We start from the raw sequence: 21,255 nt of genomic DNA, 5'->3' as shown, positions 1-21,255 counted from the left end.
AGATCTGGGGCTAGAGCCCATAGCAGGGTAGTAAAGAAAGTCATATGCTTGGGCGAGCATACACATGTATATAATGTGTGTGTGTGTATATATTCTCAGACAGCCCCCCTTACATCAGGGTCACCAGAGAGCCCCCCCCTTACATCAGGTCCCCATAGAGCCCCCCACTTACACCAGGGTTCCCAGAGAGGCCCCCCTTACATTAGGGACCCCAGAGAGCCTCCCCCCTGCATCAGGGTCCCAGAGAGCCCCGTAGTTACATCAAGGTCCCCAGAGAGCCTCCCCACCCCTTGGGGACCCCTGCAGAGACTCGGGGCTATGGGCTCCAGATTCGGGGCTGCAGCCCCAAAAGCCACCCCCTAGTGATGCCACTGGGAACACATATATAAGTGCAGATGACACACATGTGGAGATCTAAATAAATCTGCAAAATAAAAGGAAAGTGCCAGCACATTGGCTGGGCCTTGTGGTATGGTAACAAGAATTGCCCTGGTCTTGGCAAAAAGGTCTAACCCTTGAGGTTTAATGCAGAAGAAAAAAACAAAGGCTGTCATGGCCTATGTAACCAGTTATATAGAACGTCATGTTCTACATAACCCTTCCACGCCATGCGGAAGGGAGTTTAACAAGACTCGAGCCACTCGTTAAAATTAGAAGAAAAGAGGTTTAACCTTAAACTATGTAGAGGGTTCTTTACTGTAAGAGCGGCAAGGATGTGGAATTCCCTTCCACAGGCGGTGGTCTCTGCGGGGGGCATCGATAGTTTCAAGAAATTATTACATAAGCACCTGAACGACCGCAACATACAGAGCTATACAAGGTAATACTGACATATAATCACACACATAGGTTGGACTTGATGGACTTGTGTCTTTTTTCGACCTCACCTACCACGTAACTATGTTTCATGATTGCTAGTACAACTATATCATGTAGGGCACTTTACATGACATAGGTGCACCCTGCAGAGGAGGTGGGGGCACCAAGGAAACCCAGCATATGGATGCTCAGCAGCAAGAACAATTAAAGCGTTTGTTACCCCAGCACTTCATATTCCTGATACACTACATTACCAAAAGTATTGACAATTGTGCGGTCGTCGGACGCTGTAGCCAAATAACATTTATGTCCTTTTTTCCCCCCGCAAATAGAGCTTTCTTTTTGTGGTTTTTATTTGATCCCTTCTGCGGTTTTTGTTTTTAGTGTAATAAACAAAAAAGGCCAACAGTTTTGAAAAAAATAAGTATTTTTTTTTACTTTCTGCTATAAAACACATCCAATTAAAAAAAAAATGTAAAATATTTTTGGTAAAAAAAAATCCCAACAAGCGTATATTGATTGATTTGCACAAAAAAGTTATAACGCCTACAATCTATGGGATATTTTTATTTATTTATTTATTTACTAGTGTACTGGCGGCGATCAGCGACTTATTACAGCAGACAAATCGGACACCTAACTGACACTTTCGACACTTTTTGGGGACCAGTGACACTAATATCACTGCTCAGTGCTAAAAAACAAAAAAAAAACAAGAGGAGCTATCAAAGGGTTAACTGTGTGCCTAGCTGGTGTTTTCTTACTGTGGGGGAGGTGCTTGTACTAGGGCAGTGATGGCGAACCTTGGCACCCCAGATGTTTTGGAACTACATTTCCCATGATGCTTATGTACTCTGCAGTGTGGTTGAGCATCATGGGAAATGTAGTTCCAAAACAAGGTTCACCATCACTGTACTAGGGGAACGCATGGATCAGGGGTCAGACGTGTTATTCCTGATTTGCATGTTACTCCTTATCCCTATGACTAAGCTCCGGGGGGTAGAGTGAAACACGTTGGGGGCGTGGCCTGGTTGGAGTCCAGGCTGAGGTTGCTACTCCATTCATTGCACCGGGACACCATAGATGTGCTACTTCCAGGGGTCACCCTCCCTTCCTATAATCACAGTGGGAGCAGGCCGCCGACGGCGTGCCCCAGGCCCGGGAAGTGTCTAATCACATACTAGGTACGTGATCTGGTGCAGAGCGGCTGCCCTGCCGCAGTATATCTACAGCGGGCCATCCGCAAGTGGTTAAAAGAGAAGTATTAGAGTTGAGTTTGTTTGTTTTTTTCATATTTACCTAGGTAAGATTCTGCATCTGTCCCCTGCCGGCTCTAACACTGAGAACCGAGCGATCAAACACCACAGATCGCTCAGTTCTCAGAGCTCCCTGAACAGAGAGCTGGGGACTGTCACACTCCAGCTCTCTGCTCCTAACTGTAGCAAAAAAAAAAAAAGAATAAAAAAAAAACAGTAATTTCAATAACACAAGTACCTGAGTACACATCTCTCTGCAGGATACATCTATTTTCGTCTCCGGTGCAATCTATTGTTTCCTTGGTGTGACACCAATCAGAGTCAAGGGCCGTACAGCTTCGACAACTCAGTCCATTACGGCGAATGGCATCTTGAGGCACTGTGAGCAAGAGATGTGGGTTTTGTCAGTCATTCAAAAGAATTTTAACTTTGAAAGGGAATTTTCCCAAGAGCTTAGTGGATATGGTGAAAACTCACTTTGGAAAGACTACCCAGTCATGTTCAAGAAAAATGAAAAAAAAATAAATAAATGATATTTTGGCTTGCATATGATTGGAGTGATGATAACACTAGCTGCCATTAAAAAAAAAGTATCTCCATTGGTGGCCCTGGAAGACATTGGCTTAGTGTACAGTTATAGAACATTCTAATCTACCCATTACATTCTATCCCTATCCACTCAATCCCAGCTCTCTTAGCCCTTGTGCACACGATCGGAGAATCCGTGGGAATGTGTCCTATCGGACCGTGTTGTCGGATAATCCGACTGTGTGTGGTATGCATCGGACTGTTTCCGTCGGAATATCCGTCGGACCAAATTTTCCAACATGTTGGAAATATTTTCCCACCAACTGGTCCGATAGGACATTCTCCGATCATGTGTAGAGAATTTCGATCGGACAAAGTGCCACGCATGCTCAGATCAAATTCCTACATCAAAGCTATTGGCTACTAGCCTGAACGTAGTCCCATCGTAACAAAATAACGTCATCACGTTCTGAAAGATCGGATTTTTCGACAACTTTGTCCGACCGTGTGTATGCAACAGTTTCGGACAAAATCCGACGAATTTGGTTGTCGAAATGTCCGACCGTGTGTACAAGGGCTTAGGTCCTCTTCCATCGTCAATCAATCAAGCTGCCCTTCAGTCTTTCCTTCTACCTCTTGGCTTGTCCTTGGAAATCTGTTAGGTGATAATTTTCCTGTTTCAGATGATTTGGTAAAACCATCTAACTGGCTTTTTACTTTGAATGTTCATAGCCGTTGTGAAATGATTTATTTGTCCAAAGTGAAAAATCTATTTGCCTTTAGTAAATCAGCCTCTTTGCATTCAGTCATCGGGGTCTATTTACTAAATGCAACAAGGTTGTTCACTTTGCAAGGGAAGTTGCACATGAATGAGCTGAAACTCTGCTTCCATCATCCAATGTGCTAACAAAAATATAATTTTTTTGTATTTTCGTTGCATGTGATTGGGTATTCTTTGTGAAATTTCAGCACATTCACTAATCTCTGGGGAAAATTCCTTGGCAATGTTCAACTTCCCTTGTAAACTGAACAGGCTATATACCTTTAGTAAATCAACCCCATTGACTCATCACTAAACAATGGGCACACTAGAGCAGTGGTCTACAAACTGAGGCTCAAGGGCCAGATGAAGCCCTTCGCTTGCTTTTATCCTGCCCTTGGGGCACTATTTCATCCACTGATATCAACAATGGAGCATAATCCCCTCCCCATTAACACCAGTAAAGGGGCACAATCAGGGGTGGACTGACCATTCGGGCACTCTGGCACTGCCCGAGGGCCACTGATGGGACCCATCAGGGTTGCCAGCCTCAATAAAACCAGGAACAGTATGTAAAAATCTGTGTTTATTTAAAAATCCCAAGATTGTAGCTGCCCCGCCTCTCCAGTACCTTTTCAGTGTGTGTATGTGTATTCTGTGTGTGTGTATACTGTGTGTGTATATTGTGTGTCTGTGTGTGTGTGTATTCTGTGTGGCCCCATAATCTATTGCCTGGGGGCCCCATAATCTCCAATAGCCTGAGGGCCTCATAATCTCCTATTGCCCAGGGGGCCCCATAATCTTCTCCTATTGCCCGGGGGCCCCATAATCTCCTATTGCCCGGGGGCCCCATGAGTTATCAGTCCGCCCCTGGGCACAATTCCTCCCAATGACACCAACGATGGGGCACAATTCCCCCCTTAATGACACCAACAATTGGGCCCAATGACACCAATGATGGGGCATGAATCCTCTCAATGACACCAACAGTGGGCACAATCCCACCCACTGACACTGAGAAATTACATTGTTTTTTCCCGCTGACGTCGGGACATTTTCTACTATCACAGGCTACAGTCTGGCCCCCAAAAGTCTGAGGAACAATAAACTGGCCCCCTGTTTTGAAAGTTTGGAGACCCCTGCACTAGAGGGATGGCTATATGAAATCAAAGTTGAATGATGAAGTTGCGGAATGCTCTGTGGCTGTTTACAGTGATTGTAGACATGTCATTTGGCTAAAGACCTTTATCACACACATTATATAACCAAAAGTTTGTGGATACCTGACCATCACACCTACCACTATATGCCCCAAGTATTTCGACACCCCCGAAAATGATGGCTCAAAATGATGGATCTCTGGAATTTCCAATGAAGAACACTGTTAGTGCTACATCACACAGTTTGGGGAAGGTACTTCTCTGTTCCACCAAGCCTGTGCCCCTGTATGCAAAGCCAGCTCCATAATGGTTTGACCAGTTTGGTGTGGAGGAACTGGAGTGTTCTGCACAAAGCCCCAATCTCAACCCAACTAGACACCTTTGGGATTATTAAAACGTGCCAGATCTTCTTATCCAACATCTCCATAGAGACATGGTTTGATCAATTTGGTGTAGACTAACTCAAGTGTCCTGCACAGACCTCAACCCTACTGAACTGGGATGAATTGGATGAGCGAGGTCTTCTCCAGCATCAGTACCTGGCTATGCTCTTTTGGCTTAATGTGCAAAAGTTCCCACAAACACACTTCAAAATCCACAACATTTTAACCATAGAGTATACAGTAAATGAGGAAAGATAATGAATTATACAACAGCTATGAATATATAGTAGGGTTTAACCCTTTAAGGACCACAAGATTATCTTCAAATTTTTTTTTTTTTTTTTAAGTTCGTACACTTCAGTTGCTGTAACTGAGCCATTTCATGAAATAACTGGCAACATTTTAGATACATTTGTTGATAAGAACTAATATTTTGACTCTGAAACCAAAAAAAAAAAGTATTTTAAGTTCTTAATCAGATGATACAGGCAATTAAAAACATGGGACAAATACGTCCATTGGTCCTCAAAGCGTTAAAAAGCAAGTTAGATGGTTTAATCAAGTGATATAAATTGGGGGGGGGGGGATCACATAGAAGATTCCTGAGTGAAGAGAAGAAGAAGAAGGAAGAAAGAAAGAAAGAAAGAAAGAAAGAAAGAAAGAAAGAAAGAAAGAAAGAGGAAGAAGAATGAAGAAGAAGAAGAATGAAGATAAAGGAGAAGAAGAATGAAGATAAAGGAGAAGAAGAAGAATGAAGATAAAGGAGGAGAAGAAGAAGATAAAGGAGAAGAAGAAAAAGAATGAAGATAAAGGAGAAGAAGAAGAAGTAGAAGAAGAAGAATGAAGATAAAGGAGAAAAAGAAGAAGAAGAATGAAGATAAAGAAGAAAAAGAAGAAGAAGAATGAAGATAAAGAAGAAGAAGAAGAAGAAGAATGAAGATAAAGGAGAAGAAGAGTGAAGATAAAGGAGAAGAAGAAGAATGAAGATAAAGGAGAAGAAGAATGAAGATAAAGGAGAAGAAGAAGAATGAAGATAAAGGAGAAGAAGAAGAAGATAAAGGAGAAAAAGAAAAAGAATGAAGATAAAGGAGAAGAAGAAGTAGTAGAAGAAGAAGAATGAAGATAAAGGAGAAAAAGAAGAAGAAGAATGAAGATAAAAGGAGAAAAAGAAGAAGAAGAATGAAGATAAAGAAGAAGAACAACAACAATGAAGATAAAGGAGAAGAAGAGTGAAGATAAAGGAGAAGAAGAAGAAGAAGAAGAAGAAGAAGAAGAATGAAGATAAAGGAGAAGAAGAATGAAGATAAAGGAGAAGAAGAAGAATGAAGATAAAGGAGAAGAAGAAGAAGATAAAGGAGAAAAAGAAAAAGAATGAAGATAAAGGAGAAGAAGAAGAAGTAGAAGAAGAAGAATGAAGATAAAGGAGAAAAAGAAGAAGAAGAATGAAGATAAAGGAGAAAAAGAAGAAGAAGAATGAAGATAAAGAAGAAGAACAACAACAATGAAGATAAAGGAGAAGAAGAGTGAAGATAAAGGAGAAGAAGAAGAATGAAGATAAAGGAGAAGAAGACGAAGAAGAAGAAGAAGAAGAAGAATGAAGATAAAGGAGAAGAAGAAGAAGAAGAATGAAGATAAAGAAGAAGAAGAATGAAGATAAAGGAGAAGAAGAAGAAGAAGAATGAAGATAAAGGAGAAGAAGAAGAAGAATGAAGATAAAGGAGAAGAAGAAGAAGAATGAAGATAAAGGAGAAGAAGCAGAAGAATGAAGATTAAGGAGAAGAAGAAGAAGAATGAAGATAGAGGGGAAGAAGAAGAATGAAGATAGAGGGGAAGAAGAAGAATAAAGATAAAGGAGAAGAAGAAGAAATAGAAGAAGAATGAAGATAAAGGAGAAGAGGAAGAAGAAGAAGAAGAAGAATGAAGATAAAGGAGAAGAAGAAGAAAAAGAAGAAGAATGAAGATAAAGGAGAAGAAGAAGAATGAAGATAAAGGAGAAGCAGAAGAAGAAGGAAGATAAAGGAGAAGAAGAAAGATGAATAAGAAGAAGGAAGAAGATGAAGAAAAAGAAAAAAGAATACTGACTAGATAGGGATAGGAAGCAATGGGTAGGTTCAGGTTGGATGGTCTCCTAAGCTATGGTCTCCTGGGCTAGTAGGACCCCCAATACCTTTTATGGCATCTAGTGTCAGCTTAGTGTTAACTTACACGTAGGAGTGGTGGGGGAGCAGTAATCGGAGGTACAACAGGAGGTGCTTGTTTTAAAATATCCTCCCTGGAACACAATGCTCCCAGACGCTCCGCAGTTACTTCGTCTTGCGCAGTACCGAGAGAAAGATTTTGTACTGTGTCCCTCTGCAGGATGAGAGAAAACAAAGCAAGAGGTTATGAACAAGACGAAGAAGACATTTTCACTATAATATGTTCCTTTTAAAGGATATAAATCTTCTTTGTGTGCACTAAATGTCTTTGCAAACCCAAACCACTAATGCCCCGTACACACGGTCCGATATTCCGATCACAAAATCCGTCAGATTTTTTCCAACGGATTTTGTCCGAAACTTGTGATGCATACACACGATCGGACAAAGTTGTGGGAAAATCCGATCGTTTGGAACGAGGTGACATTCGTTGCGTACGACGGGACTACATTCAGGCTAGTAGCCAATAGCTTTGGTCTCGTAATTTAATCTGAGCATGCGTGGCACTTTGTCCGTCGGAATTCTCTAAAACGATCAGAAAAAGTCCGATCGGATTTTGTTGTCGGAAAATTTTAGATCCAGCTCTCAAACTTTTTCCATCAGGATTTCCGATGGAAAAAGTCCGATAGAGCCCACCCACGATCGGATTTTCCAACGACATAATCCGATCTGACTTTTTCCGTCGGAATTTCCGACCGTGTGTACAGGGCATTTAAGTCTGGGCCAATTCTGACACTCCTCCTCTACATTTAAAGAAATATTATTTTTTGCTAGAAAGCCACTTAGAACCCCCAAATATTATATCAAATTTTAAAGCGGAGTTACGCCCATCAGTTTAACTTTGCAGCATCCACCGAATGCAGAAATTTCCCTTGCGGGTAGACTGGCCCTTTCATACCATCTGCCATAATGAGAACACAACCGAACACAAGAGATGTTATACGATACCCATCATGGTTATTGAGCTGGTAGCGGCACACACATTATCTCTTCCACATTCTTTGTCTTCCCCAGTACAAGTAAAGTCTCCCCCTTCAGCCCTGCAGACTGTGCAATGAATAGCATGACCTGAGGAAGAAAATAAAAAGAGAAAGTAAGGAGTTATAGTAGAAGTTTTTGAAAGTCATCTTAGCCTAGGCAAAGTCACTAGACTGGTCCGTGCAGAGTGTACAATCCAACACCCTGAAAACTAACCAATTTTGCACAATATTCCACTTCAACAGTGGTAAATTCACATCGGTTTTGCTCCAGGGGGGAATCTAATAATAAAAATTGTGCAACAAACACTTCCAAATATGGCCGTTGGTTCCAGAAAAGGAAGGGGTGGCGTGACCTTAACGCCTAGCTCCACCCCAACGTGTTTCGTGCAAAGGCACATCCTCAGAGGATTGAGCCCTCTTTGTAAGTGTTTGTTGCACAATTTGTATCGTTTGATTGCTCCTAGAGCAAAACCAATGTGATTTTACTACTGTCAAAGTGGACTGTTGTGTAAAACTGACTGCTTTTTATTTATACCCAGCTTTATTGCCCTCTTTTAATTAAGATACTACACCAGCCCTTACAATTTCCACTAGCCTGCTCACATACTGCTAGTGGAAATAAGCTGAGAGTATGTGGAACTGTATCGGAGGGGGTCGATCCCTCTAACTGTATAACAATCAAGTATCCATACTATAGAATCCGTGATTGTGTGATCTGTGCTCCGCCTATACACCTATATATACTCTATACACTCTATATACACCTCTATATACTATATACACCTCTATAGACATCTATAAACCTCTATAGACTATATACATCTATATTATATATACAATACTACATACATACCTTTATATACGCCTCTGTATCCATCTTTATACACCTCTATATACTTCTTTCTCTATATACTATATATGCTTAATATATAGTGTATATATACTATATACACTTAATATATACTCTATACACACCTCTATATACTATGTGCACCTCTTTATACACCTCCATATACTATGTACACCTCTATATGCTATATACACTCTATATACACCTCTATAGACATCTATATACTATATACACCTCTATATACTATATACACCTCTATAGACATCTATATTATCTATACACCTCTATATACTATATACACCTCTATAGACATCTATATACACCTCTATATACTATATACACTCTATATGCATCTATATTATATATGCACTACTACATACACACCTCAATATACACCTCTGTATACATCTATATACATCTCTATATACTATACACTATATACACTTAATATTTACTCTATACACACCTCTATATACTATATACACCTCTTTATACACCTCTGTATACTATATACGCCTCTATATGCTATATACACCTCCTATAGAAATCTAAATACTCTATACACCTCTATATGCTATATACATTCTATAAACACCTTTATATACTATATAAACATCTATAGACATCTATATAGTCTATACACCTCTATATACTATATACACTCTATATACATCTATATTGTATATACACTACTAGATACACACCTCTATATACACCTTCGTATACATCTATATACACCTCTATATACTATAAACACATAATACATACTCTATACACACATCTATATACTATATACACCTCTTTATACACCTCTGTATACTATATACACCTCTATAAAATATATACCCTCAATAGTTACGCTTGCCCGCATTAGGCAAGTGGAAATAAGCTGATGGCGAGTGTGGAGCCGCATCGGAGGGGGGGGCGGGACAGGGTAAGGGTTGGGTGGGGAAACTAGTGGCGAGTAACTCTTAGGGCCTGGCTGGTAGCCCTGTACTAGACTATATATGAGCTTTCCCTTTGCGGCTCCATTGTGTGAGCGGTAGACATGGGCGCTGTCAAAAAATTTGTTTAGTTTCGTCACGTTTCGTATAAAAAAAAAAAAATCATATTTCGTAATTCGTGTCTGAAATTCAATTCGGATTCGTACGAAATAAGAATTTTCGCTAGATTTGTAAACTTTTCGTTAAAATAACGAAACTTCGTTATGACGAATTTATCATTATGAGGGGTTCCCACCATCCCTGTGCTGCGCTGACTTCCTGGAGCTTTAGGTTCGTTAACTTTTCGTAACAATTGCAAATTTTCGTTACGAATTTGGATCCGAAATTCGTAAATGAAATTTCGTACAGAATGCGTATGCATAAAAAATTCGTATTTCGGATTCGGAAGAATTTCTGGAAATTCGTACGAATTTTCGATTCCTACAAAACTAATCGCACATGTCTAGTGAGCGGCGCTCCCCATTTAGTGGCGTATAACGCCTCTCCTGGGTTAACTCCTGATGTGGTGTCTTGTCAGCATTGGGGGGAGTTGAGTGGTCCTCTATGCACATGCGCGGTTAGCTGCGTTATGTAGCGTAACATCTGGTGGGTGCATAGCGGTGCTGGGTATGGAGGACACTCGGGGTGCTGCACGTGGTTTTGATGGTGGATAATAAAGGACCAAGACACCATTCTTCTTTAGATTGAAGAATTTTATTAAAAGATTCTACGTAAGACAATTTTAGTTATTGCTTTTATTGCTTTTTTTTTTGCTTGATTTATCAATATTTTGTGATTATATAAGTGAACATTTTTTTGAACCACTTACACTCACTGCATTTTTATGCTGTTCCATTTGGGATTTATATATTGACCTTTTAATGCTAACTGCCATTAGTTCTCTCTAGCAACTAGCGCTGACTTTGGTTTATTATTTAGAATACCCTGTCTCACCCTGCCAAAAAATGTAGAGGCCAATCGGCTGACAGCCTAAAGATTTACTGCTGCTCTGTTGCCCTGGGCTTCAGCAAAACGGCAGCCTCCAGCAAGAGGAGCAATGCCGGAGGCAATTTACAGCACACACTTATGTTGGTAGCATAATTATTATTGTGGAATGTATTTTCGTTGCTAAAGAAAATTATTTTTTTTATCACGCTGTTATGGGTAAAGTTCTACTTTAAGTAGGAAAGTCCCAGCCCAGAAGGATATAGAACATTCCTACTCTAATGCAATAGTGCAGACATTACCACTGACCATCAGAGTCCTGAGTCATAATGAAGCCTGCAATACCACAGGGAGAACTCCGGGGGAATAACTTATAAAATGGGTGTGGCCATAGGCAGAAATATATACACCAATCAGAAGACTAGGATGGTGAGGTGGGTTGTGTCCTAAGATTTATAAAAAAATCGAAATGCTGCATAGAATTTTTTTTTTAAAATAAGGTAAAGACAATGAAACTGCATGATATATAATAGTAATACAATATATATATATCTATCTTTATCTCTCTCTTTCTCTTTTCCCTCTCTGTCTTTATATTTGCCTTGCTTTCTCTCTTCTTCTCTTTGTTCCATCCTTCCTCCTTTTGAATTATCTGACTTATCTATCTGTTCTTTCTTTCATTTACCTGATTATCTATCTATCTATCTATCTATCTATCTATCTATCTATCTATCTATCTATCTATCCCTTTCATTCTCTATTTTCCTTCTCTGTTCTATTCTCTTTCTTTCTCTTTTCTTCCTTTCCTCTCTCCCTCCCTCTCTTCCTTCCCTCCTTCTCTTCCTCCTCTCTCTCCCTCTCTTCCCTCCCTCCCTCTCTTTCTCCTCTCTTTCTGCCCCTCTGTCTCTTCCTTTTTTCCTTCCCTCCCTCTCTTCCTCCCTTCTCTATCCTTCTCTCACACCCTCTTCCTTCCCTCCTTCCCTCCCTCTTTTCCTTTCCTCCTCCCCTCCCTCTCTTCCTCCTTTCTCTATCCTTCTCTCTCTCTCTCCTTCTCTCTCACTCTCCCTCTCTTCCTTTCCCCCCTCCCTCTTTTCCTCATTTCTCTATCCTTCTCTCTCCCCCTCTCTTCCTTTCCTCCCTCCCTCTCTTCCTTTCTCTTTCTCCTCCTTGCCTCCCTCCCTGCTCTCTCTCTTTCTTTCTTTTTCTCTTCCTTCCCCCCCCCTCTCTCTTACTAATTTCTGTCTCTCTCTCGTCCTTCATTTCCTCCCTCCTCTATCCTTCTCTCTCTCCCTTCCCTCCCTTTCTTTCTCCCTTCTATCGCTCTTCCTTCCTTCTTTCCATCCATCCCTCTCTTCCTTCCTTCTTTCCATCCATCCCTCTCTTCCTTCCTTCTTTCCATCCATCCCTCTCTTTCTTCCTTCTTTCCATCCATCCCTCTCTTCCTTCCTTCTTTCCATCCATCCCTCTCTTCCTTGCTTCCTTCCCTCCCTCTCTTCTCCATCTTTCTCTGTCTTTCCCTTCCCTCCCTCTCTTCTCCATCCTTCTCTGCCTTTCCCTTTCCTCCCTCTCTTCTCTATCCTTCTCTGTCTTTCCCTTCCCTCCCTCTCTTCTCTATCCTTCTCTCTCTTTCCCTTCCTTCCCTCTCTTCTCTATCCTTCTCTCTCTTTCCCTTCCCTCCCTCTCTTCTCTATCCTTCTCTCTCTTTCCCTTCTCTCTTCTCCATCCTTCTCTGTCTTTCCCTTCCCTCCCTCTCTTCTCTATCATTCTCTCTCTTTCCCTTCCCTCCCTCTCTTCTCTATCCTTCTCTCTCTTTCCCTTCTCTCCCTCTCTTCTCCATCCTTCTCTCTCTCTCCATTCCCTCCCTCTCTTCTCCATCCTTCTCTATCTCTCTCCCTTCCCTCCCTCTCTTCTCCATCCTTCTCTCTCTCTCCCTTCCCTCCCTCTCTCCCTCTGTCTTCATTCCCTCCCACCATCCCTCTCTTCCTCCCTTCTCTCTCTCTTTCTCTGTTCCTTCCTTCCTTCCTTCCTTCCTTCCTTCCTTCCTTCCCTCTCTCTCTCTCATGTCTATATGATTGTCTCCTGCACACTTTTTCATACATGACTTTTTTTTATTCTAATTTCCCATCACCCGTCACCCAGACCCGGCATTCAGCCAATCCTAATGATAGATGTGTGTGTCTCGGTGTTGGGACTTGCTGGGTGTATTTCAGGTTTGGTGTCGGAGCCCTTCCCTTTTGCCGGCAGTGATTGGTGCAGTCTGGGCTGTGTAGCAGACTGCAGCCCGTCACCTATGCAGAGCACCGTACATCTGCAGAGGGGAGACCGCCATGAGCGCAATTCCCATCACTCAGCACAGGCTAAAAATACAACGCAGATCCACAGCATCCCAGGGAAGAGAATGCAAATCCTCCGTCTGCAACTAGAAGGACTGATGAAAGGCTCGCCGCAACCGATCAAGGTTGTCTTCGTTTTATACACCATGCAATCTTTAGGAAAGCGAATATTATTCAAATAGGGTTTTCTCAAAACAGGCATTGAATAAACATAGCAAAAATAAAAATAAACTAAAAATAATTTTAAAAAAAATAGAAATAATTGAAAAAATTAATTATAAAAGAAAAAAACATACAAAAAAATTAAAAGAAAAAAAAAGAAAATAATAAAAAAAAATTGAAAAATAAATATAACTATCAAAAAAAATTTGAAATAATAAAAAAATTGAAAAATAAATATAACTATCAGAAAAAAAAAATAGAAATAATTAAAAAAAATACAAATGTAAAAATAAATATGACTATCAAAAAATAAATAGAAATAATAAAAAAAAATATAAATGTAAAAATAAATATGACTAACAAAAAATAAATAGAAATAATAAAAAAATAAATAAAATGTAAAAAATAAATATGACTTTCAAGAATTCAAGAAATAACAATAATAATGAAAATTTAAAAAAAAATTAATAAAAATAAATAAGAAAAAGAAATAAAAATAATTAAAAAAAAAGAAAATTAAAAGAAAAATAAATACAAATAAATAAAATAGACTGTTAAGACTGTTACGTAATCCTACAGCATCCAATCAGAAATTAACCTTTTATAGCTTCTTATTGCTGTAGCCAGACAGAAGGGCGTCTGCTATTGGTTACACATCACTACTGATCCCTGCACTGCCTTACCGAATACACCCGTCTACCTGACCAAGGGGTGCGATGCAGGATATAAAGACAGGACCTATGACGTCATACATTTTAAAGGGATCATTAGAGGCAATCCTGCATTATAGCAATTTAATAAAAGTCATGGTCCCCCCCTCTAGTGCATAGAACTTACCCCCGGTGATGAGGGTGGAGAGGATGCAGGTGAGTGCTATCAGGGTGCCCATGGTGAGGAGTGCAGAGAGGAGCAGGGCTGGGCAGTGTGTCGGTATGATGCAGTGAGGAGCACACGGTGCAGTGATGTTGGGTGGAGGGAGGGTCCTGACAATGATGCAGCTTCCAGCAGTAAAATCTTTTAAAGATGCAAGAATCTTCTCCAGCATGAAGCCAAAAAAAAAAAATTGCTCAACCCATTTCCCGACAAGCCAGACACTATGTACAAGGGGCACTTTATTTTTTTTTAATTCTTCCCATTGAAAGACATTAAAGGGCAAGGCCGGGCATTGCCCAGCCACTGTTCTAGACCTTTCCTGGGCTGTCCTATTTAAATGATACAAATAAATAAATAACAAAAATAGACAAAATAAAAATAATTAGAAAATAAATACAATAATAAAAAAAGAAAAGAAAATAAATAAAAAGAAAGAAAGAAAAATAATAACAAATAAAAGTAAATAAAAATAGACTTTCAATTAAAGCGGAGTTCCACCCTAAAGTGGAACTTCCGCTCATCCAGAACCTCCCCCCCCTCCGGTGTCACAGTTGGCACCTTTCAGGGGGGAGGGGGGTGCAGATAGGGGTATAAGAAAGGTATTTGCACCCACTTCCAGGCATAGATTCCCACGGGAGTCTATGCCTCTTTCTGTCCCACCGTGCTGTCTGCTGGGACGCACACGGCTCCCGGAGACAGAGTAGATCATTCCCATTGCGCTGCGCGACTCGAGCATGCGCAGTGGGGAACCGGGAAGTGAAGCCGCAAAGCTTGACTTCCTGAACCCCTCACCGAGAATGGCGGCGGCAGCCGAGAGCCGAACAATCGATCGGCCTCGGCTGCCGACATCGCTGGACCCTGGGACAGGTGAGTGTCCATTTAGTAAGAGTCAGCAGCTGCAGTATTTATAGCTGCTGGCTTTTAATAATTTTTTTTTTTTTTGTGGACTCCCTCTTTAATAAGACAAGTAGCTGCAATCAGTTTTCTACAGCAGTCAATCAGAAATGTTCACGACATTTAATTTGCTAAAACGCTACAGAGTGCAAAATCTGGTACTGCTCTGCATAGAAACCAATCAGCTTCCAGGTTTTATTGTCAAAGCTTAACCTTTTCCTGACCGCCCTACGCAGATATCGTGCGGCAGGGAGGCCGCTCTGCACCAGATCATATACTAGGTACGTGATCTGGGGCGCGCACGTGGGCGACCCACTCCCGCTGTAAATTGGATGGGACCCGCCGATCGTTCGGGAGACAGGCAGAACGACGGTCCTACGACAAAGGAATACTGTGATCTTGTGTTTCTGCTAAGCAAGAACACGGATCTCTGCCTTCCCACAGTACAAGGACCTCCCCCACACAGTTAGTAATCACTGGGCTCCTTCTGCTAATTTCGTGTTAGTAGAAGTTTGGTGAGTGTTGAGTCACGCTTTTCATTTCGCACTTTTCATTTCGCGTTTTTCATTTCGTGTTTTTTGGTTCGTTTCTGAACGGCCGTTCATCAACCAGCCATGTTGCGGGAATCGGAGGAGGTAACATGTCATTTTTTTATTGGCCTTGGAGTTATTGCTTTGACCCAAGTCCAGTCCAGGAACAGGAGGAGGAGGATTTCTTGGACGAAAAATTGGTTGCTTTATTAATCGTGACCAATTATGTCATATTATGTCATATGCCTTTGCTGCGGGAGCTCCAGGAGAATTGTCCGGATGATTTTCTGAATTATTTCCCGGATGAGGAGCCCCTGCTTTCACCAACTCTTGCCATTGGTGACTCCCTATATTAAGAAGCAGGACACATACATGAGACTTTTATTTTATATTTTGGTTGAATAATAATAATTAGATTTGTTATATTTTCTATATTTTTGGATGCATAGAATGCACCTATTGGCTGATAGCATGTCTAATTTTATTTGTTTTCTATTTTTTTAATGCACAATAAAAAAATTGTGTAGAATAATACTTGGCTGTGTGTTTTACTTCAAATGACTGTTTTGCGACAACAATTGTCCGATTGAGCGTACAAACAGTCAGATTTTCTGTCTGTCATCACACATTTCCCGTCGGAAAATCCGATCACGTGTACGAGGCTTTAGTGTCCGATTTGTCTGCCGCAATATCGCAGTCCTGCTATAAGTTGCTGATTACTAGTAAAAAATAAAAATAAAAAAAAAATAATAAAAAAAAAAAAAAATATATATATATATATATATATATATCATAGTTTGCAGACACTATAATTTTTGCGCAAACCAATCAATGGGATTTTTTTTAACCAAAAACATGTAGAAGAATACATATTGGCCTAAATTGATGTAGAAATTTGATTTTTTTAAATTTTTTTATTGGATGAGTTTTATAGCAGAAAGTAAATAATATTGTTTTTTTTTTTTTCAAAATTGTCGATTTTTTTATTTATTTATAGCGCAAAAAATAAAAACCGCAGAGGCGATCAAATACCACCAAAAGAAAAATCTCTATTTGTGGGGAAAAGAATACATCAATTTTATTTGGGTACAGCGTCGGACGGCCGCGCAATTGTGAGTTAAAGTAATGCCGTGCCGTATCGCAAAAAAAAAAAAAAATTGGCCCGGTCATGAAGGTCATAAACCATCCAGAGGGCAAGTGGCTAATAAGACAAATAGCTTTTTTTCAATCATTTTTTTTTTTTTCTCAAAGCAGTGCTGCTGATCTCCATCGGCCTTTTTTCAGCCACTTTCCCGTCTACATGAACCCTCCTGCATCGCCTGAATATCCTTGCTTTGGATCGGCTTCCTGATAATGCTAAACCTTGTTTGTATTGGCTGCTCTGACATGGCTAAGGTTCAGTTCACACTGCTACGGCACTCAAAGGCCTGCGACTTCCAGTGCGACTTTGCATTGCAGCGTCAAGCCAACTTTCATGCGACTTTGGCTTTGGAAAAAATCATAACGACGGAGAGCGTGACACATACTGGTAAACTTACGAAACCCTCTGAAATCGCAAATCAAAGCCGCAAAGATGAGACAAAGAAAATTACTTCTTTGCGACTTTTGTGGTTTTTTTTTGTTTTTGTTTTTTTTTACATTGCAGTCTATGGCACTCATGTCACAGGGAAGAAAAGTAGTGTTATTTTTTTTTTTTTTTTGCTGATGCGACTTGAGTCTCAGCAATTAGGATGGCGCCCATTTAAATGAATGTTCTGCGATTATTTTTTTTTTTTTTAAGTTACATTTTTTTATTGTCTTGTAAGACAAGAAATGTTACAAGAAGAAAATAATGATGCCAAACTCAAAGGCGTGGTGATTAACACCGTACAATCAGAGCAGAATGAATGACAGCGCACTGCAGGTACAGAAACTATAAATGAGAGCAAAGCTTGTAATACTAGAGTAGCAAGTTTTGCGACTTTCTGTGTCGAACGTTGCAGCAAGTCTCATGAGAAGTCACAGCTTTTGTGAACCAGGGCTAAAACTGAATCCTGAATTCCCACGCTCTTATGAATGAAAAACATTCGTCCTGGAGAGAAAATAGCCTAATAACATTTGTTTTTTTCCTCCGATTCACACATAAAGAATATACATGCAGCTTCACAAAAATATTTTTTTTATTGTAAACACACTCCTATGGCTACAAGTGATTCCTGCCTGGTGAAATGATAGACAGGCATGCAGCTTTACGTAAGAGCAAAGCAGCGCCACCTAGGGGACCCATAAAATTAGTACGCCTCTGTAAAACAATTGTCTGCACCATAACGGTGATTTATTGTAAATCAAATACCAAGGGGTGTATTTATTTAAAAAATAAAAATAAAAAATTAGAAGAGCTATTCATCTTGTGAGACTGCATTAGCATTCAGCAAAAACGAACGTTACTCTGATATTTTCTCTGCAGGTTGAATGCTTTCTATTCAAACAGAATGTATGAATCAGCAAAATATTCTATTATGGCCACTAGATGGAGCTGATGTGCAAAACGATTACTTACTAGGATCATCAGCTCCATCTAGGGGCTGAATGTTACGTGGATATTTTCTCTCCAGGTTTAATGTTCTTCATAAAGAATAGAGTGAATCATGGAAAATACTGCATTATAGATAATACATTGAGCAGATGATCATAAGAAATAAATACTTATTTTCTACAATTGTCAGCTCCATCTGGTGGCCAAATTACTATTTTCTCTTCAGATTGAATGTTATTCTTCATAAAGAAAAGAGTGAATCAGGAAAAAACAGCATTATGGCCTCTAGATGGGGCTCATAATCATAGTAGTTTTTCTTTCATATGGTCATTAGCTCCATCTAGTGGACATAAGTATTATCCTTAACCCTTTGAAGAGAGAGGGCCACTATAGCGACTTGGTAACCGGTCGTGGGCCACAATGAGAGGAGCGGGCGGATGACGGGTTCCGTGTCCACTCTGGTTATGCAGAGCAGACATGGACATGCGCCATCCCAGACAGAAGGTGAAAGATCTCCTGTTTTTTTAAGCAGATCGGATTGGAGATAGGCGGGTGTAAAAGGACACAAGTACGTTTACATCTGCCACTCTATAGAGGTGAATGGAGAGTCCGTTTGGGTCAGACGGACCCGAATGGGCCAGTCATGTGAAAGGGACCTAAAGCTGCTTTCACACTGATGCACAGCAGTATCTGCACCTCAACTGACCTCAATCTTCAATTCTTCCCCAGGATTCATGATGCAGGTATCGCTGGCTCCTGCTGCCCCCCAGGGCGGCTATAGCTGGTGGCTACTGCTGGCTGTCCTCCAGAGCTGGTACTGCTGGTGGGTAATGCTGTTGGGTAGTGCTGGCTGGTACTGTTGGGGGGTACTTCTGACGGGTACCACTTGTGAGCACTGCTGGTGTGTACTGCTGGAGGATACTGCTGGTAGTTACTGCTGGCTGGTACTGCTGCTGGGTACTGCTGATGGGTACTGCTGGCTGGTAGTGCCGGGGGGGGAATACTGCTGGCTAGTACTGCCGGGGGGGGGGGTACTGCTGGCTAGTACTGCCGGGGGGGTACTGCTGGTAGTTACTGCTGGCTGGTACTGCTGCTGGGTACTGCTGGGGGGTACTGCTGGCTGGTACTCCCGGGGGGTACTGCTGATGGGTACTGCTGGTAGTTACTGCTGGCTGGTACTGCTGCTGGGTACTGCTGGCTGGTACTGCCGGGGGGTACTGCTAGGGTTTCCACCTGTCCAGGATTCACCCGGACAGTTCGGGTTTGGAATCCTGTGTCCGGGTTTCAATCTGCCTGAAACCCTGACACATTATTTAGACTGGGCTGTGGCTCCCCAAGTAGCTTAGATAGTAACACAAAAATCTGTTGCCATTCGGGATCTGCGACCCGCTCTCTGAGGGTAGGTTTGGCATCACTGGGGGGCATGATGTTAGTAAGAGCAGTTTGGCCACACCCGCTGTTTGCCGCAGGGCACTGCATTACCACTCTCCTTGGGGCACCCAAAGGTGTCCCAGGTCTTTTATAATCCTATAGTGTATACTATGAAAAAAATATGCCCTGTGCAGCTAAAGTGTTCGGGTTTGGCTTGAAAAAAGGTGGCAATCCTAGGTACTGCTGATGCGTACTGCTGGTCGTTACAGCTGGCTGGTACTGCTGCTGGGTACTGCTGGGGGGTACTGCTGGGGGGGTACTGCTGGCTGGTACTGCCGGGGGGTACTGCTGATGGGTACTGCTGGTAGTTACGCTGGCTGGTACTGCTGCTGGTTACTGATGATGGGTACTGCTGGGGGGTACTGCTGGCTGGTACTGCCGGGGGGTACTGCTGATGGGTACTGCTGGTAGTTACGCTGGCTGGTACTGCTGCTGGGTACTGCTGGGGGGTACTGCTGGGGGGGTACTGCTGGCTGGTACTGCTGGGGGGGTACTGCTGGCTTGTACTGCTGGTGGGTACTGCTAACTGGTACTGCTGGGGGGTATTATTGCTAATGAGTACTGCTGGCTGGTACTGCTGGGGGATACTGCTGATAGGTACTGCCGGAGTGGACTGCTGACGGATACGACTGGAAAACGTGAAAACTATTCAAATGCAAAAATTATTTGAAATTGATTTGAAAACTTTTCGAATTGATCCGAATTTGAAAAATTTGAATCGATTCAAAAACGAATAAACAAAACAAATTCCGAAAACAAATTAAACGAATGAAACGAATTTAACTAAAGACATTTATGTAAATAGCGAAACGAAACACATTTTTCCGTTCTGCACGTGTCTATTTCTGATCACATGCACCCTCCCAAGAAAAAAAACAACAACTCCCTAGCAATACACACCAAACTGAGCATGTGCAGAGCGCCCCCAAGGCTCTATACTATCAGGAAATGGATTGGGGACAGAGGAAAAAGGGGAGGATCAGTGAAGGCAGGATCTTTTTGATTGATATCAATTTCCGTACGAACGTTTGAATGAAATTGTATATGGCCGGCATTACAGAAGGATAAGGCTCTTTATTTCCTGCTGTGTGACTGTAATAAATCTCATTGGCCTCATCTAAAAATAACTGTCACTTTAAAAAAAAAAAAAACAAGGCTGTGATTGGCGGTTAGCCGGGGAAGCTTTTTTATTTTTATGTTACTCACCCAGGGAAAGGAGAGCAGACAGACAGAGGAGAGGGAAGAGGGATCCCATGACTTCAGCGGGGAAGATCGGTGTCGTGTTCTGCCGTTAGTCGATCGCTGTGTTGCACGCCGGTCACCTGTCTCTTCTTTTTGGCCGGTTGCAGAGCTTCCAGAAACGTCCCCTGGCAGGGAGCGCGGCAGAGCGGAGGCGGACGGTGACAGCAAATCCCCCTCCCAACCGTCCCCCCACCAAACCCCCCCCCCCCGGGGGGCGACATCTGCTAGTCTGACAGTCGTGGTTGTTCATGTGACAAACGAGGAGAACTCCGCAGCGAGCGACGATTGTATTGTGTATAATTAGAAAAGCACAGATGAGAGCCTGAGACCCGTCTGCTGTCAGACTGGACTGAAAAAATACAGAGCCTTGAAAAAGTATTCATACCCCTTGAATTTTTCCACATTCTGTCATG

General features: G+C 41.6%; 1 protein-coding gene across 2 annotated transcripts in view; it reads right to left on the bottom strand.

Annotated features, from left to right (window-relative positions):
• LOC143933566 (phospholipase A2 inhibitor and Ly6/PLAUR domain-containing protein-like) overlaps nucleotides 1–21,006 on the bottom strand; it is a 31,411-nt gene extending 10,405 nt beyond the window's left edge. The window contains exons 1-4 of one of the 2 annotated variants that reach the window (XM_077456509.1): nucleotides 20,807–21,006; nucleotides 8,053–8,172; nucleotides 7,112–7,258; nucleotides 2,314–2,454 (exon numbers count right to left, since the gene is read on the bottom strand). In XM_077456509.1, coding sequence (XP_077312635.1) covers nucleotides 2,314–2,454; nucleotides 7,112–7,258; nucleotides 8,053–8,172; nucleotides 20,807–20,855 — 457 coding nt within the window. In that variant the 5' untranslated portion in view covers nucleotides 20,856–21,006. Of the gene's footprint in view, nucleotides 1–2,313; nucleotides 2,455–7,111; nucleotides 7,259–8,052; nucleotides 8,173–14,194; nucleotides 14,418–20,806 lie in introns of those variants that run through there. The other variant, XM_077456508.1, reaches the window with a different exon arrangement.
• Nucleotides 21,007–21,255: the final 249 nt, after the last annotated feature.

Source organism: Lithobates pipiens, unplaced genomic scaffold, assembly GCF_037356315.1.
Source record: "Lithobates pipiens isolate NorthernLeopardFrog02 unplaced genomic scaffold, aLitPip1_a1.2 Scaffold_27, whole genome shotgun sequence".
Lineage (NCBI taxonomy): Eukaryota > Metazoa > Chordata > Amphibia > Anura > Ranidae > Lithobates > Lithobates pipiens.
The sequence above is the reverse complement of the archived record's forward strand: the minus strand, read 5'-3'. Positions and strand labels throughout refer to the sequence as shown.